The sequence below is a fragment of the Leguminivora glycinivorella genome, chromosome 2, assembly GCF_023078275.1.
Source record: "Leguminivora glycinivorella isolate SPB_JAAS2020 chromosome 2, LegGlyc_1.1, whole genome shotgun sequence".
In the NCBI taxonomy this organism is placed as follows: Eukaryota; Metazoa; Arthropoda; class Insecta; order Lepidoptera; family Tortricidae; genus Leguminivora; species Leguminivora glycinivorella.
The window spans coordinates 30,676,589-30,694,178 of record NC_062972.1 but is presented as its reverse complement, the minus strand read 5'-3'; the positions used below and the strand labels follow the sequence as shown (position 1 = coordinate 30,694,178).

The window sequence follows — 17,590 nt, the reverse complement described above, 5'->3', positions numbered from 1 at the left end:
ATTTGATATAATAAATAAGAACAGTTATTGAGAATTTGAACCATGTAAAAATAATGATATCTTATCTCCTTGATCATTGTTAAACATATTGAAACTCATTAAATTTCTAACTCGATAATAATAACAGGTATTGCACAACCACAAATATTGGTGAAGGTCATTTTCAGCATTAATCAATAAGGAAAATAATGTCTTAACATGTCATTACATTATAATTTTAGAACAAAACGGGACTTAATCGCGTAAACACTACATTACATTATGATTCATCATAGATCAATGTAAATAAATAACCAAAGGAAATTACTTGGACTAGTAAAAATATAAAACTTTAAAGGGGCTTGATAATCAGATTAACATCTATGGTGTAAACACAAATTATTACACAATGATTGAACGTTGAGCATGTGATCTGCCTTTTACAAAAGCCCCCCTAAGGGCCAGTTGCATCAACCACATTTGACAGACACATCATCGTCACGCAGCAGATGTCTATGGAACTTCCCATACAATACAAATTTAACGAACGCTTTAACGGTGACAGATGGTTTGATGCAACCGGCCCTAAATCCAAGAGCCATTGGTTTGTTTTTAATTTATACAGTACCAGCTCAAAATATATCCATACTAATATTATAAAGGGGAAAGTGTGTGTGTCTGTTTGTTTGTCAGCCTTTCACGGCAAAACGGAGCGACGAATTGACGTGATGTTTTAACTTTTAAGTGGAGATAGTTAAAGGGATGGAGAGTGACATAGGCTACTTTTTCGCTTTCTAACGCGAGCGAAGCTGCGGGCAAAAGCTAGTTTTTGAATATTTACAAAAAAACGTACAGGCAGGGGCGGCTCACTCCGCGATTCTATCGCCGCGCTACAAGTACATGTCAGCGGCCGCGAGTTCGCGGCCCATTCATTAGCGACGACCTTCGCGCGGCGCAATAAAATTCAATGTTGGCTGCTCGCGTGCGGTCCGTTTGTTAATGTAGGTAAGAATTTAGAATGGCGGCATTTTGTGAACATCAAAGGAGTGAGCCTTCTGTACTTGTACTATTATATATTCTGTGGTACAGGACTGAGGAGGATAGAGGAGTTTGTTAATGTACTTAGTACTTACTTCTTTCTTCGTCTTGTTTTTTAACCCCCGACGTAAAAACGAAGGGATGTTATAAGTTTAACGTGTCTGTCTGTGTGTTTGTCTGTTTGTCTGCCTGCCTGTCTGTGTGTGTGTCTGTCTGTGGCATCGTAGCTCCCGAACGGATGAACCGATTTAGATTTAGTTTTTTGTCTGAAAGCTGAGTCCGGAGTGTTCTTAGCCATGTTTCATGAAAATCGGTCTACTATGTCGCGATCAGGGGTTTTTTAAAAATTTTAATTTTGTGGTTAGGTTATTCACGTTTCTGAGTGTCACGAACTTACCCGTGAAGGGGGCGGCGCTGGGCTTGCGGTGCGGCGGCGCGGCGGGCAGGAGCACGATGTCCGGGCTCTCGGCGTAGCTGCGCTGCTCCGAGCGCGGCCGCAGCACGCGCTTACCGCTCGCTCCCTGGCGATTTTAACACATTTTGATTGTCTTTTCAAAATCAATCTTCTGACTGAAGTGTAGACAGGGCTAGATGGGGTTTTTGTTTTAAAAGCCTAATATTTTGAATTATTTTATGCTTATTATGTAGGATAACAAACCAAGAAACGCTTTAGTGATGAATTGGATGTCTCAACTTTTTTTTCTTTAACCTGATCTAAAAACATTCAGGAATCTGTTATATTTAGCAAGCAAGTATGTAGTACATTTTAGGTAGTAAAGAATGACATGATGAGAACTGTTGGACTCAGGTATTGTCAGGTATTTATGCCTATATGCTTGATATTAGGTCATATCAGGGGGGGCTCACTCCGCGATTCTATCGCCGCGCTACAAGTGCATGCCGGCGGCCACGAGGTCGCGGCCCATTCAGTGGTGACGACCTTCGCGCGGCGCAATAGAATTCAATGTCTACTTCTCGCATATGGTCCGTTTGTAAAAGTAGGTAAGAGTTTCGAATTTTGATAAATTTTGTAAACATCGAACCTTCTGTACTTGTACTATTATATATTCTGAGGTTGTATAAAAAATTATGATGAGCTCTTAAATGTCATGCACAATTAAATGATAATTGCAGATGGTAATTGAAAATAGGTTAAATAAATTTGTTTACGAGTTATTATTTATTCACCAATAAACTCAATTTATTAAGATTTATGTCAGTCCTCAATCAGAACTTGATTATTTTGCTCATTGTAATTTAACTTTTATTATACATGCATAGAACATTAATTGACAAACTGTTGATTTTAGAAATATGTTTTATTGAGTTTGTTTGTGTCTTACAGCAATCTTAGAAATTAACAGAGAGAGGGATATTTGTTTGGTGTTTTGCTTGGTTTCAAACAAAAGAAATTTGGTAAACCATGGATTCTGATTTTCACAACATACACTACTCTAAACAAACAAACTGCTACATCAACAATGAATATGTATCAAATTGTATACTTACTCTATCAATAATCTTCTCGGGATGCAAAAAGAAATAACAATGATTAATAATAGAAAAAGACCACCACAAACTATAGGATATAAGGAGAGAATTAATTTTACTTATAAACTCACATGTGGAGGAGGCTGAGCTGGCGTTATGGTCAGCCCGCTGGCCGTGAGAGCCCGGAGCTCGCTCAACTCAGGGGGCAAAGACCTACAACACAAATTATGTAATTTTAACTTATTTATCAACACATAGGTACACAAAATATGGTTATGATGGATGTAGCTCCAATTAGGTTATAAATCTTACCTGACGCTCAGGTCGACAGCTGAATCGTCTACATCCATACTCGCGACTACGCAATTTGCTGGAACAAAAACCAATCCATTAAATTTAACCAATACCTAATCAATAATAATCGATATTCATTATTATCAATCTAAACGGTTGCAGTACGTTTACTAATCGCATTGTCAACCTAGAAATCCTTGTAATTTGTTTGCTCATTACAAAATTTTAGAGATAATGAGACCAAATATTTACTTTTATCGGAAGAAATTTGGGATGAGCAAGTACACCGGAACGTCTGCTAACTTTGTTTACATGTATCACTTTCAATGTGTAATGGACTTTTGCATAAATGTTAAGGATAACTTACGATTTTAGTCAATTTCACAGTGGCAATTAGCATTGAAATTAATTTATTGTAATTCACCAAAAAACAATTCAGCCATTTTCAATGCGTACGACTACAATTAATTAATGGGTTTCCATTGCACTATGCCATATCTCACAAACTCGTGGACGTTAATAAATGCGTGTAATTGGTTACATAAACAACAACGCCGAAAAACAGCCAATGACAGAGGAGCATTGTGATAAACTAAAACAAGGATATTTTTGGGCAAGCTTGAATGCGTTCAAGATAATAAAACAATGTCAGTGTCATCAATAGCCTGAACACAAATCAAGCGGTTTAATTAGTATCTCAAACAAGAAACTAGAAATAGAGTTGCCATGTACAATTAAAATCCCTGATTCAGTTATTTTTTATGTAAAATTTCAAGGTGTTCTTTTTATTTTATATTATTTATCTTATAAATATGAAATGGACAGTGTAAATAAAGAAAAGATTCTCATGAAGAACACTGCTTTTTGTCAAAAATTAAATTATATTCTTTTAATTTAAATCAAAACCTCCATTTATGGATTTCATATAATGGCAATAACAGAAACCAAAATGTCACTGTCATTCAAAGTCAATCATCAATGTCAGCTGCACGTTTCCTATCGATGTTGTTGCTGTTTATTTAGGATTTTACTCGTATTTCATTTATATTTTATACAAATAGTGGAAGTTAAAATAGTCTTGGTAAATAGATAACTGTGTCTCCAAGTAATCATGCCCGGTCCTGATTTATTATCGAGCCAGGGACTTCGTTTAGACGGCAGAAGACCAAACGAGCTAAGACGAATTCGGTGTAAACTTGGAGTGTTCACTCAACCCGATGGAAGTGCTTATTTGGAACAAGGAAACACAAAGGTCTTAGCCGCCGTATACGGCCCTCATCAGGTAATTGTAATTTCAAGATAATGTACACTTTGTGCAATGTACAAGTTGATGCTTGTAAGTCTTGAGATGTCTGAAAAAATTGATATATTTTCTTTCATTTCAGGCAGCTAAATCTAAAATGAACACAGAAGGAGTAGTTGTTAATTGCCAGTACAGTATGGCCACATTTTCGACAGGTAATAATCTTTTTTAAAGCCGCGTATCGACTGCGCGCGGCTGCCGCGCGAGCCATGTTCGACCGCGCCAAACCTGCGTTTTGGTGCGCGAGCCAATTTAAAGCTCAACATTTTCATATAGCGCGGCAGCGGCGCGCGGCAGGCGATCCGTGAACAAACATTCATTTAGGTCCGTCCCAATTGCGCACGCACAACACACTGACGCTCCTTTGCCGCGCCACCAAAAACCGACACGAACTGGTTCGCCGCGCGGCACGTTCGAGCGCGCCAATGTTCAAGCTGCCGCGCGCGGCGGACCCGTCCCCATATTGCGCGGCCGCCGCGCGAGCCAATGTTCGATGGTTTGCCGCGCGCAGTCGATACGCGGCTTAAGATTTTATTTACAAACAATTTATTCCTCTTTATTTAACCATTTTTTCACGTGCTGTTACTCGTAGGTGAAAGAAAGAACAGGCCTCGTGGCGACCGGAAGTCCCAGGAGATGTCAATGCACCTAAGGCAGGTGCTGATAGCTGCTATCAAGACCGAGTTGTACCCTCGCTCACAGATTGACATTTATGTGGAAGTGTTACAGGTATGAAGTCCCAATCAATCATAGATAACTATTTTATTATTATTGTAGATATGTGATTGGAATTATGTTTTGACTGGTTTAATTATTATTATTCAACTATAGGCGAGCAGCTATTCAGCTGATGAGCCTACGTTGTGACAGTGTCTCATGATTTATAGTTAGCAAAGTCATGTCACTATCTTATTATTTAAAAGCCACTTGTCTAGTCTGTTTTTAAACACATTCACTAAGGGATCAGTAACAACACTATCCGTTCCAAGCCACTACAACACAATTAGATAGGGAATGATATGCAGCTTTAGTAGTAGTAGGACTAGTAGGAGTGCGAATCAGTTTTAGGCTGTGACCTCGGGTCTCGCGGCTGGTAGTTCTCATAGTGACTACTTTGTGAATGTCGGGGAGGTTGTAACAGTGGGTAACGATCTTGAAACATTCTACACAATATTTCACACAATATTTTTTTTTATTACCAATGTCCAGGCAGATGGCAGTGCGTTCTGCGCCTGCGTAAACGCAGCGAGCCTAGCGCTCATTAACGCGGGCATACCAATGCGGGCCATCGTGTGCGCGTCCTCTGCTTCCATGGCGTGGCGTGGCGCTGAACCGCAGCCGCTGGTGGACGTCGGGCATGTTGAGGAGGCGGCGGGTGGTGTGTGTCTCACAGTGGCCGCTATGCCTACCACAGGTACTAATAACTTTATTATTATTATTATACTCTTTATTTATTTTCTTTCTTAGGCTAGGCTGTTTATAATATGAATATAAAAGTAAAATACAAAAACACATACAAAACAATATAAAACACATATAAACACATTATAAAAAACCTAACCTAGGGTGCCGCCAGCAGCGGGGCAGGGCCCAAGCTGCCGGTGGTTAGGGCTGCAGAGAGAGGAACCGTCGAACTATCCGTGCTGTGTCCAAGATCACCGCCTTCTGCATCTGGCCCTTGATCCAGCCACCTAGCGAGAGTCTCTTAAGATGTTGGTCGAGACTCTTCGCTATGAGACCGTTCGCTGAAACGACTATCGGAACAATGATCGTTGATTCAACATCCCACATGGCGGTTATCTCGTGAGCCAAGTCTAGGTACTTACTGGACTTGTCCTTCTCGGCTTTCACGAGATTCTCATCATGGGGGATGGTGATGTCAACGAGCACTGCCCGGCGTTGCAGTCGATCTATTATCACAATGTCAGGTTTATTGGCTACAATAGTCCTGTCAGTGATAATAGATCGATCCCAATAGAGCGTGGCACGACCATTTTCGAGAACTGGCGCAGGTAAGTACTTGTAGTACGGTACTTCGCGGTCCACAAGGCCGTATTGAAGAGCAAGTTGCTGGTGAATAATCCTGGCTACGAGATTATGTCTGTGCAAGTACTCGCCGTTAGCAAGATGAGAACAACCGGAAATAATATGCCTGAGTGACTCTCCGGGACGGCGGCATGCCCGACAAATGTCGACCGTACCGTCCCTCAGGATATATTTCCGGTAGTTGTTCGTCATCATAACTTCGTCCGCAATTGCACAGGCAAAACCCTCGGTTTCTCCGAAGAGGTCCCCGAATCGTAACCAGTTCACCGATGCGAGCAGATCTACATCGGGTCCCGTGAGGGCCTTGTAGAATCGCCCGTGTAGCTGCTTGCTCTCCCATACCGCCTTGCGGTCCGCAGTACTTAGTACCACAGGTTTGCGCCAGTTCTGTTTCGCCAAGGAGAGCGGCGTGAGGTTTCCGTCCACTGCCACCACATCACGATGCATCCCGCACTCGTTGTTAAGGAAGTAATTCCTGAGATTGTACACCTCACGGTTGTGGAGATCTTTGGCGTTTAGGAAGCCTCGACCTCCGCACTTCCGTGGGATGTACAATCTCATAACAGACGAGCGCGGGTGTAACATACGGTGTGTGGTAAGCAGTGAGCGGACCCTCCGATCCAGGGCGTCCAGCTCAGTCTGGGTCCACCGTAGTATGCCAAAGGAGTATATGAGTAGAGGCATTACCCAGGCGTTAAAGGCGCGCACTTTGTTGCCTCCTGACAAAAGACTGTTAAGGACTTTTGTCAGCCGACTGAAAAACCGCTCCTTCACCGACCGTCTAATGCCAACATCCTCAATACCCAACGACTGTGACATACCAAGGTACTTATAGGTTTCTGATTCAGAGATAGATCTGAACGACATCGTCTCAGAAAGTTGTAAATTTTCTGAATTTACAACCTCCCCCCGCTGCACATGCATGACCGCACACTTATCGACACCAAACTCCATTCTGATGGCGGTACTGAAAACTTCTGTGGTTTTCAATAGCACCATCAGGTCTTGGGTGTTCGGTGCAAATAGTTTGAGATCGTCCATGTACAGAAGGTGAGAGATGACTTCACCCTCTCTCCGAAGCCGGCAACCTAGCCCAGAATCCTTCAGCAGCGTGCTGAGGGGATTCAGAGCTAGGCAGAACCATAATGGACTCAAACTGTCACCCTGGAATATTCCTCGCTCAATCCTTATGAAGTCCTGCGGGCCAGGGGCGCCATCCCTGCCTCCTGGTTGACGAAGGACTGTGGTCCACTGCCTCATACATGCAGCCAGGAAGGATATTAAAGCTGCATCAAGTTTATACAGCTCCAATACCCTTCTCAGCCATGAATGAGGCACCGAATCATAGGCCTTCTTATAGTCAATCCAAGCGGCCGAAATGGCCCCCTTGTTCCGCCGAACTTGTTGGCAGATGGTCATGTCTATGAGGAGGAGCTCTTTAGTACCACGGGACCCAACCCTACATCCATTTTGAGCGGGAGCCAGAATGTTGTTAGCGACAATATGCGCGTTAATTTTTGCTCTCAAAATGGATGTAAGGAGCTTGTAAAGTGTAGGCAAGCACGTGATGGGTCTGTAGTTTTTTGCTTCCGTGGTACTACCGGACTTATAGAGCAGGAAAGTAACACCAGTTGTTAGGGAAGGTGGGAGAGAACCAAGATCGAGGGCTTGTTGAAATTGCGTTGCCAAATGCGAGTGCGAGCATCGAAACCATTTTAGCCAGAAGTTGTGCAATCCGTCCGGTCCAGGACTTTTCCAGTTCTGGGCCGTACGGGTAGCACAACTTACGTCGTCGGGGCTGATGGTGATAGCCCCCATAGACTCGATGCTCTCGCACTCGCGTTCGACAACGGTCATCCACTCACCCTCCGTGTGTTCGACGGGCACCGACCAGATGCTACGCCAGAAATCAGACATGGCAGTAGCATCCGGCAGCCGCACGTCAGACACACGAGGGTCGGTTTCCTCCCATCTTCGGTATACTTTCCTTTGGTCGCTTTGAAAAAGACGATTCTGTTGGAATCGGTCCACACGCTTTCTGTAGCGGCGAATACGGCTTGCCCATGCATAGACTTTCTGCTTCAGGAAGTCGATGCGCTCTGTGACATTGGCCAAATAGTCGCGGGGCCTGATGTCCGTCCCCGCGAACGCCTGGTTCACAAAGCGCATTACTCGGGGGCGATTATTACCCCCTCTGAAGCAGATCAGCTTTGCAATGAGAGTCCTAAACGAGTTGATACGACGCTCGATCCGTACTTGCCATGCAGGGACACCTTCGGCGGTCCTAGTTGCACGGTCAGCGTCCGGAAACTTGACTCGAGCAACACGGCACGCCGCGATGGCCCCGCAGTACATGATCGAGTGTGTATCATCTAGATCTTTACTAGTCCGCATATATGGATCTAGTAAAGCATTTAAGGCTCCTATTAGCGCTAGATTGCGTCTATTCATGGGCAGACGTGGTAATCGTGGCCTAGGATTGCTTGTGGAGCGATACTGCGTAATCGCCTCTTCCAAAGACCTCCTCAGTTGCTCATTGGCAGGCTCACTCTCGCTCTGACTCGCGAAGTCCCCGCCGTCGTTACCGGAATCAACCCGCGGCGCCTCCGATGCCAGGTCGGGTTCGGGCACCGGGTCCGGCGACATGGCGGGCAAATCCGCCCCGAGGCAGGGTCCGCGCGAGTAGCGAGAGCCTCCTGGCGGAGCCGATCAAGTGTGGCGTCATCCAACCGCTTTGACCGCTGAATGACGCGCACCTGATCCGATAGCCGCTGCTCCGATACGGTGGTGGATGGCTCGAGTGCCTGAAACAGAGGCAGCATTCTCGAACGGTACGCGGATAGCCGGGTTCCCCCCTCTGTGGCCCCGTAATAGGCGCGCATGACATTCTCGTTTATTTCTCGAGTCCATGTCATGCGACGCACTACACCACCGGCAGCGGGAGCCGTGGGCGGGGCAGGATGTCCCGCAGGCCCCAAGCGTGCCGGCAGCGGTGGCCGCCCTCGTCGCGCAGGTGGTGGCGGCGGCGGCGGCGGCGGCCCGCTCTCGTCGCTGGACCCGTCGGTGTCGGGCGCCGTGGCGAACTCGTCGCCCGACGACGATGCGGACGGGGAGCTGGACGAGGCGGGCGGGGATGGTGGGCGTGCGTTTCTTTGTGCCGCTTTGGTGCGTGACCTCGTTAACATTTTCACAAATTTCACAATGCACTTATCGCCGTTTGACAGTTCATGCTGATATCCGTGTATTTAGATAGTATAGTAATTCGTTGGATGTTCTTCATTGTACATGATTTTAATGTAGCGTAAGAAATACACAAAAACTGAACCACAAAAACCAAGAACGGCGATAAAAATACTATAAATTATTATTATTATTATTATTTCGTTTTAGACAGGCAGCTGATGCTGGTACGTCTAAATCATAGTTCACTTTGCACGATTTCACTACTTAGATAGTTTGTCTAGTCTATTTTTAAATTGATTAACACTGGTGGTTGATTAACACTTCATCCTCCTAATAGCTATTTGGGCTAGGCAGTAAGTAGGGTGACTGAACTGAACAATTTAATAAAATATCAATGTTTAAATAATTTAATGTTTATCATTAAAGCTTGACCTGAAATATGACTTTTTTTCTCTCATGGCTTTTACTCCTCGCTAATTTAAGGCAGCGTTCCCACTTATGCGTCGCGTGTCTCGGGGCGCGCAAAGGGCGTCCGCGCCACGCCACCTGAGTGTAATTCAAAAAGCGTCTCCTCAGTACATTTTGTATAGGAAGGACGTAAGGCGCGCCGCCAAGCGGCGCGGCGCGCGCCCCGCCGCCGCCACGCCACCTGGGGCGCGTCTTACGAGGGCTTTCGTGTTAAAAATAGTGAAATCGCAACCGAGCGCTTGATCATACCGTGTGTGGTATCAAATTAAAGGGCTTTGCGAGTAGTTTATCACATTATAGGACTTTTTCTACTTGATCTAACAAAATATGAGAAAATGTCCAAAAGTGGTAATAATTGTACCGGTGAAGGCTCGTTTTAAAAAAATTGGCAAAAATCAATAATAGCAATTTATAATCACTAAGGCATAACAGCAATTTAAGTAAACGTTGCAGATTAATTTAGTACAAAACTTACTTCGATGTGATGTAGATTTTCAAAGAAATTGTCACTTAATTTTAGGTAATTTCTGAAAAAAATTGAATTCGCCTTAGGCTAGTTTACTCTTTTTCAAAAACTTAAAATAAAAATCTAGTCTGAAATGATTGTGGTACAGGATATACGAATTATAAATTTACCCGTTTTAATATTCAAAATTGTCCAAATTTTACAAATAAGATCGACTGATTCAGCTCTATACGTGCGTTTTTCTAAACGTGCATTAGAGTAAAATTCATAATTAATTTAGTGAGTTAGTTTTCAAAAATCCAGTCTTATAAAAATCAAGATAATAAGATGCTCTAACTGGAACTTGTATTAAATAAATCTATTGGATAACGGAAAGTGTAGTATTTCACCGACTAAAACTATCAATTTTACATTCTTTTGACGTTTTTTTTTGAAAGCAGCCTTTGAAAAGATTCTTTCCTATACAAAATGTACTGAGGAGGCGTTTTTTGAATTACACTGAAGCGGCGTGGCGCGGACGCCCGTTGCGCGCCCCGAGACACGCGACGCTCTGGTGTGGCCGGTCACTTAGCCAGGTGGATTCTGCCAATGTCGAGGTGAGGACTGTTGACTTTTTTTTTAATGAGAGTGTTTGGTTATATCACAGAATATATACTAGTACAAGTACAGAAGGCTCACTCCTTTGATGTTCACAAAACGCCGCCATTCTAAATTCTTACCTACATTAACAAACGGACCGCACGCGTGCAGACAACATTGAATTCTATCGCGCCGCGCGAAGGTCGTCGCCAGTGAATGGGCCGCGAACTCGCGGCCGCCGGCATGTACTTGTAGCGCGGTGAAAGGATCGCGGAGTGAGCCGCCCCTGGTTATATGACTATTGTCAGGAGGGCGCTGTTATTCTAATGTATGCGGTGACAGTTCAGAATAGTATGAAGAAAATAGTTCTAATGAAATTCCACAACATGGTGCATAGTCATATATATCTGGTCAGGCTTTAGATGCGATGGATCTACACAGAGCAAGCAGTATCGCAAGGCCCTATATTTGTGCGTCAAACGATCTATTATAAACGTGCCTCAGCTAAGGAAAACGCGCTCCAACATAATTATTTCTACCTCAATAAAAACACGTAAACTTTTAGATTATTACAGTTTCCTGAAATTGCTGATTTATTTCAGGAAGTATAGCCCTCTTGGAGATGTCCCACAGACTGCACATGGACTATTTTGACCTAGTGTTGAGCAGAGCCATGCAAGGATGCAGAGATATTGAGGTAGGCATTGCCTTTTCTCTGGTTTTATATTAACGTATTTTTTTACAAAGTTTTTGTACTTTAACTTTTTAAGGCAAATCGACGCGCGCCTGTTATCCATTCATATCCATAATCCATACTTACTTACTAATATTATAAATGGGAAAGTGTGTGTGTCTGTTTGTTTGTCCGTTTTTCACGGCAAAACGGAGCGAAGAATTGATGTGATTTTTTAAATGGAGATAGTTGAAGGGATGGAGAGTTGTACTATTTTTTTCTCTTTCTATGGGGGGGGGGGGGGGGGGGGGGTGAAAACTTTTACAGAATACTACAATTTTAGAATTCAACGCGAGCGAAGACATTGGCAAAAGCTATTAGATAATAACGCGATTCGTATGCCAGTCAGTCATGGCTTGTAGTCTTTTACATTGATGCAGACGGGAGGTGACGTCAGCGCTTTAACCTTTTGAACGCTTTGCCTCTCGCGACAAAATATGACTTACACGCCAGTACCTCTACCTACTAGTAATTAACGAATATAAGCTTATTTAGACTTATATTGACCGGGACATAGACCGTGATTACCTTTTTGATTTTTGTCGAGCTCCCGATATTTCGACGCAGTTGCATGCATCATGATCACAGAAAACACCGTCGTCGAAATATCGGGAGCACGACAAAAATCAAAAAGGTAATCACGGTCTATACCCCGGTCAATATAAGTCTAATGAAAATAACCGTGAATCATTCAAAACTCTCTTATTTGTCAACAGCACACTTGCTTTGACAGCGTCTCGTCATAGCACTCATAGCCACTTTAGTGGTTATTGGAGTTGGTGGGTACGACGGCACACGACCAAACGACCATATTAGTGGTTCTTAGCGTTCAAGGGTCAAAAAACGCGGTGTGTCTAGTTGCCTGGAGTTTTTGGTGGTTAAACTGAGACGAATTTGTTTATTTCAGGCGGTGTTGGATCGAGCAGTAAGAGACCACCTGGCAGAGGGCTGGACTAAACCAGATGCTTGAAATAAATTCTCATGAAAAACTATGTTTTTAAACTACCTCCAATTTTCCTATAATTACTACCCATTCGCTTTTAAGTTGACGTCATAATATACATACATACATATAATCACGCCTGTATCCCATAAAGGGGTAGGCAGAGCACATGAACTACTAAGTTTCTGTGCCACTCTTGGCAAAAAGGGGTTAAAAGAAATCCAAACTGTGTCATAATATGCTATATGTAAACTTTATTAGAATGTATGAAAGTAAAAAAAACCAACTGCTGGTGAACAAAGGTAACTCGATGCTGTTGCACGCATTTGTACGCAATGAAGAAAATTGCATTTTCGTGTTCATACATCAAGCGAGACTTTAGTAAGTAGGTAGGCGCGACAACGCAAGTTGTGTTAGATTAGATCGTTTGAAATTAAAATGTTACGATACCACGAAATTGGGGTAAGAAAATAAATTCGATTTTTGCCAACAAATTATAATTGTGCTCGCATAAAATAAATTATTGAGATTTAAACATTAGGCAAATCTAATTCTGTAGATCATCAGCGTTCCGCACAGCGATAATAGTGCACACCGCCGACGCCACGTCGAAGACACAGCTGATCGACAAATCCTCTAACACACAGTTATACTCGTGGTCCGGGTATCTGGTTCTAACATAGTTGGATCTCGGGTCTTCGGAGAGGAGACCGATTAAGTTGTTTTTGAAGGCTTGCGCTCGGTCGCCGATCAGTTCGACTAGCCTCGTCAGGGCGTCGTCAGTGAATCGGACGTCGTATGTTTGCGTGGGGGGGTTGTCGATCCAGGGGGCTACTCTGATGCCGTCGTGGGTCAAGTTGAGGAGTTGGGCGGACTGAGGGGGGGTGAAGCGCTCTTGTCCGTCGGGCGCGCCGCGCTCTGTGTCCGGGCGCCGTGTGGGAGAGCGCAGGCTGTGGGCCAGCAGCTCCGTGGAGGAGGGGGAGTCGGGGGACGGCGCGGTGGGGGGGAGGGCGGCCGGGCTGGTGTCGCCGACCGGATTCGTTTGCCGTGGGCTGAGGCTGGAATTAAAATAAACCGTTCATGTTTTCTAGTCTCAACTCTCAATGAAAATGCTCCTCGTTACGGAGCGAAACATGTCGAGCGTTTTTCGATTTCTTAGCCCGAGAAGTGACCCAGTTTATATGTTTAATAAGTCTGAACTCTCTAATCTCACAATTCAAATTCCTTGACAATCAATATTTTGACTAAGTGTGGCTGCACTATACAAGAGCGTCTAAAGCTCAGACGAAGGATACTATAGACTAGACGCAAGCGTACACCCGTAAGGGACAGATATAGAATAATGGAGCGAATTTAAGAATCACTTTAAAAATGGCTGACAGTTTACCATAAACAACCTACGTAATTTGGGCGGATAATAAGCTTGACAAGTCACGTCCTTATTGTTTGCCACAAACTCGTTTGTGGCAACGGCGGAAAAGTGAAACTATGACAAAGACAAAAAATAACATTTTGCTCTCTGTCACTCTTATTATAATTTGTATGTGACCATCTCGTTCGGTAGTGGTATTATTATTTGGCTGTCTAGTCTATAGTATCCTTTGTTTAAGGTCTAAAGACTATCACAAGTCACAACACCGAGACGTTGATGCAATACGATAGTCTGTTACAGTTATAATAAGAAAAGAATCAACTATCACTTAAAAACATATAATTTCTAGTACAATTTTACCTTCTCGCATCATAGCTGTCATCTAGCTGCAAGTTAGCGACATCTAGCCCATCACTCGTCCCTTCCGTCGGTGGCCGAACTAGAGAGGACATAGGTGTTTCGAAGACAGGGTAGTCGTACTGCGGAATGTATGGTTTGATGTCGAGAACTGGAGTGCCGTTCACCATGTCCACTCCGAAGAAATAGATTCGGTTGCCTGTAGACATTCAATTTTTTTATAAAAAGGTGTTTTTCCACCGGCAGGGCGTGAATGGGCAGAGTGGGGAGGGAATTGAAATTAGCTTGGCAAATTTTCAATTCTCGCCCAGCGCATCTTCGGTGAAAATAGTAAAGATTGACAAGAATATGCGGGACTTTAATTGCGATATTTGTTAGTGTAAAAATGAACTGTAACCATATTGATTCCTATTTAGAGTATAAATTAACTCGAAGATGGTATTCTACCGGCAGGGCGCGACGAGACATGGCGAGGCGCGGATTGACGAGGATATGTGATACTTGAATTGAGATGTTTGTTAGTGTAGTGTAAAAATATATTCTTATGAAACCTACAAGCTACGGCAGGCACGCGCGAGCTCGCGATTGACATTAATGTCCATCGCGAGCTCGCGCAGGCCCGCGATGGCTATTAATGCCAAGTTTTAGTGGAAAGGGTCCAAGCGATTTCAATTCCCTCCCCGCCGAAAAGCGGGAGTTTATTCATATAAAGATACAGGTACATCTCGCCTTAATGGTAACCGACAAAGTGGAAAGCTTTACTAAACACACTCATATAATATATGCACAATTTGACACATACACTAAATTCGCAAAAGCATCTTTAATAATTCCAGTGCAAATTGTAATGGCAAAGCTTACCTTCAATGCTCTCTATCTTGACAAGTGACAGCCCAATGGGGCAGGGCCTGTGCGGCGACCGTGTGGAGAACACCCCACGCCGCTCACCGCCCAGGCGGGGTGGAGACACCTTTGCTGGCACGCTGCTGCTCTCTGTTGCATGGAAGTGGAATATTATCCTGGAAGAACAACACTGAATTACCCCTTGGGACAACAATATCAATAGTATTGCTAGGATGAGGTGGCTCTGGCTTCAGGTTACTAAATAACTTGCATTTACTTATGTATGGAGTTACAACTCTTTCCTTACTTATGCCTCTGATTGAAGGCTTACATCCACTAGGTAGAGATGGACTAAAGAGAGAAAAGATAAAAAAAAAAGAGACAAATAATAAATGACACAACTAACTGGACATTATGACCTCAAGAGATGTCCAAGCATAATAACAACACTCGTCTGAGAGGTCACCACTTAAAGCTAGAGAGTGATAGATCTCACAGTAACCCTTATAAAAACTTTATGAGCAATCAAGTAGTGAGATCTTGGAACAAACTCCCAGAAGATGTGGTCTCAGGCTGAGTACAAAAGAGCACTCTCAGCACAAAATGTGAATCAGTTTAAAAATAGACTAGACAAACACATCACATCTACAACTCAGCTATGATTACTGTCATAATGATCACTGGATACAGGCTATATCAGTTTTTAACTGCCTGCCTGCTTATTAAATAATAAATAAATGAGCTCTGTAGATGGGAAGATGAAATAAAACTAACAGCGGGACCATTCTGGAGAAGAGCAACCATGGACAGGACACACTGGAGGGATTTAGAGGAGGCCTTTGCCAGGAGGCAAACTGAGTTACGAGACTTAATTTAAAAACTAAAGAACAGATATAAAACAAAATACGAAACTTAACTTTAATGCCAACAATGATAATTCAAACTTAATTTAAAACTCAGTAAGAATGGCTATTTTAATTTTAATTTAATTTAATTTAAATAAATGATTAGTAATAATGAAATCACTCACCACATATGTGAAAACTCTTCCAACCCACTCAAAGCATGTTCCGGATTGTTAAAAATGCTGGGATCAATGACCACCGCTCCCCGGGCCTTCGCCAGCACCGACGGCTGCCGCGGCACCCCCCGCTTGTTCTGAAAAGAAGTCTCAATCACCCCAATGGCCCGGTATGCAATGCCACCATCTACTTCTACCGAAGAAGATGGCTGCTCTATGACATCTCTTTGAACCGTTGTAGCTGAAAAAGACAGTGGTTTTATTTGGTATGGAATGGCCGAGTTAAAAATAAAAATATTACGAAACCAATTTATACCTGACTCAGCACAATTTGCACATCGTAATTCACTCAGAGCTTCTTTAATCGCTTTAATCTCCTTAAGATGCTCGTGTTTCAAGGAGGAGAGTTGCTGCCTGTGAGAAAATTATTGTATAAAGAAATTAAGTCAATGTATGTAATTTGCATATCAGTAAATACGGCAACAAAATAGTGAACTCTTGTAGTTTACCTCAAATTCTTTATTTCTGTCCGAGCTAAAGCTATTTGATTGCGATAATGCTCTACATTCTCTGTCATTTTTTCACGTATTTGTAGCAGTTTTAAATGAAAACAGATATTCCATTAAATAAAAGTCTGACGATGCGACGCGAAGGAATTACATTTATGACATTTACGTTCTTAAACCAAACAACGAACAAAAAAGTTCGGTGTTAAACTTTTTACAAGTTCCTGGCTGACTTTAGGACTAAACAATATTTTACAAAATATGTTGAATATACATGTCATATAAATATGTATCTAATAAGCAATAATTAACTAAATATTATATTACAATAACACCGTTTATGTATTTGAAAAAACTGTATATTTAATAAGTGGTTTTCGAACATGTTTTTCTTTTGACATAAATGATGGTACGTTATGAAAATAGAATATTTTATTTGACATAAAAATTAAATTAAACACTTAATTAAGAAATACGAGGCTAACTTATTGACATATTATTAATACATTTGAAATAAGTAAAGTTTTAAAGTTTTTCTTGATCTTTTATATTTTTTTAAATATCGTAGGCCATCAGCCATTATTTGGTATAAAACTTTCGGCTTTTCAACGTTTTTCTGGAAGAAGAAGCTGCGTTCATAATAAATACAAAATGATGAGCTCAGATTTTTGAAAATGACATGAATTGAAATCATCTTTAAATCAATGCAAACTGTAACTTAGAAAGGCTATATTTTTTAAATTCTGCTACAAGCTAAAATTATTAACTTGTGAAATACTCTGTGCTGCAACATTTTTTGAAAAAAGAATTTGTATTTGTCTAATTTGCAAAGAGATTATCTGTCATTGTCGTCGTGAAATACTCGTAGATTTCAAGAAGATAATACGACTTTTATGCTGTATCTTAAAGTGTGAGTTTTGATTTATTATTGTAACATCCTTAAAATTAAAATGTTGTATAACAATGAT

General features: G+C 42.4%; 3 protein-coding genes across 3 annotated transcripts in view; 1 reads left to right on the top strand and 2 right to left on the bottom strand.

Moving 5' to 3' along the window:
* Positions 1-3,309, bottom strand: part of LOC125235106 (transcriptional repressor p66-alpha) — a 29,593-nt gene extending 26,284 nt beyond the window's left edge. Inside the window, exons 1-5 of the mRNA XM_048141543.1 lie at positions 3,170-3,309; positions 2,821-2,878; positions 2,640-2,721; positions 2,527-2,538; positions 1,415-1,538 (exon numbers count right to left, since the gene is read on the bottom strand). Coding sequence (XP_047997500.1) covers positions 1,415-1,538; positions 2,527-2,538; positions 2,640-2,721; positions 2,821-2,858 — 256 coding nt within the window. The 5' untranslated portion in view covers positions 2,859-2,878; positions 3,170-3,309. The remainder of the gene's footprint in view (positions 1-1,414; positions 1,539-2,526; positions 2,539-2,639; positions 2,722-2,820; positions 2,879-3,169) is intronic.
* Positions 3,310-3,782: 473 nt separating this feature from the next.
* Positions 3,783-12,564, top strand: LOC125240632 (exosome complex component RRP41). Its single transcript, XM_048148620.1, has 6 exons — positions 3,783-4,084; positions 4,188-4,260; positions 4,698-4,834; positions 5,315-5,519; positions 11,450-11,544; positions 12,488-12,564. The coding sequence occupies exons 1-6, from the start codon at positions 3,914-3,916 to the stop codon at positions 12,548-12,550; spliced, it is 744 nt and encodes a 247-aa protein (XP_048004577.1). The 5' UTR covers positions 3,783-3,913; the 3' UTR covers positions 12,551-12,564.
* A 443-nt stretch (positions 12,565-13,007) lies between these two features.
* LOC125240285 (tRNA (adenine(37)-N6)-methyltransferase) lies at positions 13,008-16,782 on the bottom strand. The gene is made up of 6 exons (XM_048148157.1): positions 16,626-16,782; positions 16,433-16,530; positions 16,126-16,357; positions 15,114-15,271; positions 14,256-14,451; positions 13,008-13,581 (listed from the first exon to the last, which is right to left on the bottom strand). The coding sequence occupies exons 1-6, from the start codon at positions 16,691-16,693 to the stop codon at positions 13,071-13,073; spliced, it is 1,263 nt and encodes a 420-aa protein (XP_048004114.1). The 5' UTR covers positions 16,694-16,782; the 3' UTR covers positions 13,008-13,070.
* Between the last annotated feature and the right edge of the window lie 808 nt (positions 16,783-17,590).

Coding starts and splice junctions, on each gene's coding strand:
- LOC125240632 (XM_048148620.1), top strand. CDS start 3,914: ATGCCCGGTCCTGATTTATTATCGAGCCAGGGACTTCGTTTAGACGGC. Junction 4,261..4,697: donor TATGGCCACATTTTCGACAG/GTAATAATCTTT, acceptor TGTTACTCGTAG/GTGAAAGAAAGAACAGGCCT. Junction 11,545..12,487: donor AAGGATGCAGAGATATTGAG/GTAGGCATTGCC, acceptor TGTTTATTTCAG/GCGGTGTTGGATCGAGCAGT.
- LOC125240285 (XM_048148157.1), bottom strand. CDS start 16,693: ATGACAGAGAATGTAGAGCATTATCGCAATCAAATAGCTTTAGCTCGG. Junction 16,531..16,625: donor ACAGAAATAAAGAATTTGAG/GTAAACTACAAG, acceptor ATTTTCTCACAG/GCAGCAACTCTCCTCCTTGA. Junction 15,272..16,125: donor GAAGAGTTTTCACATATGTG/GTGAGTGATTTC, acceptor TTGTTCTTCCAG/GATAATATTCCACTTCCATG.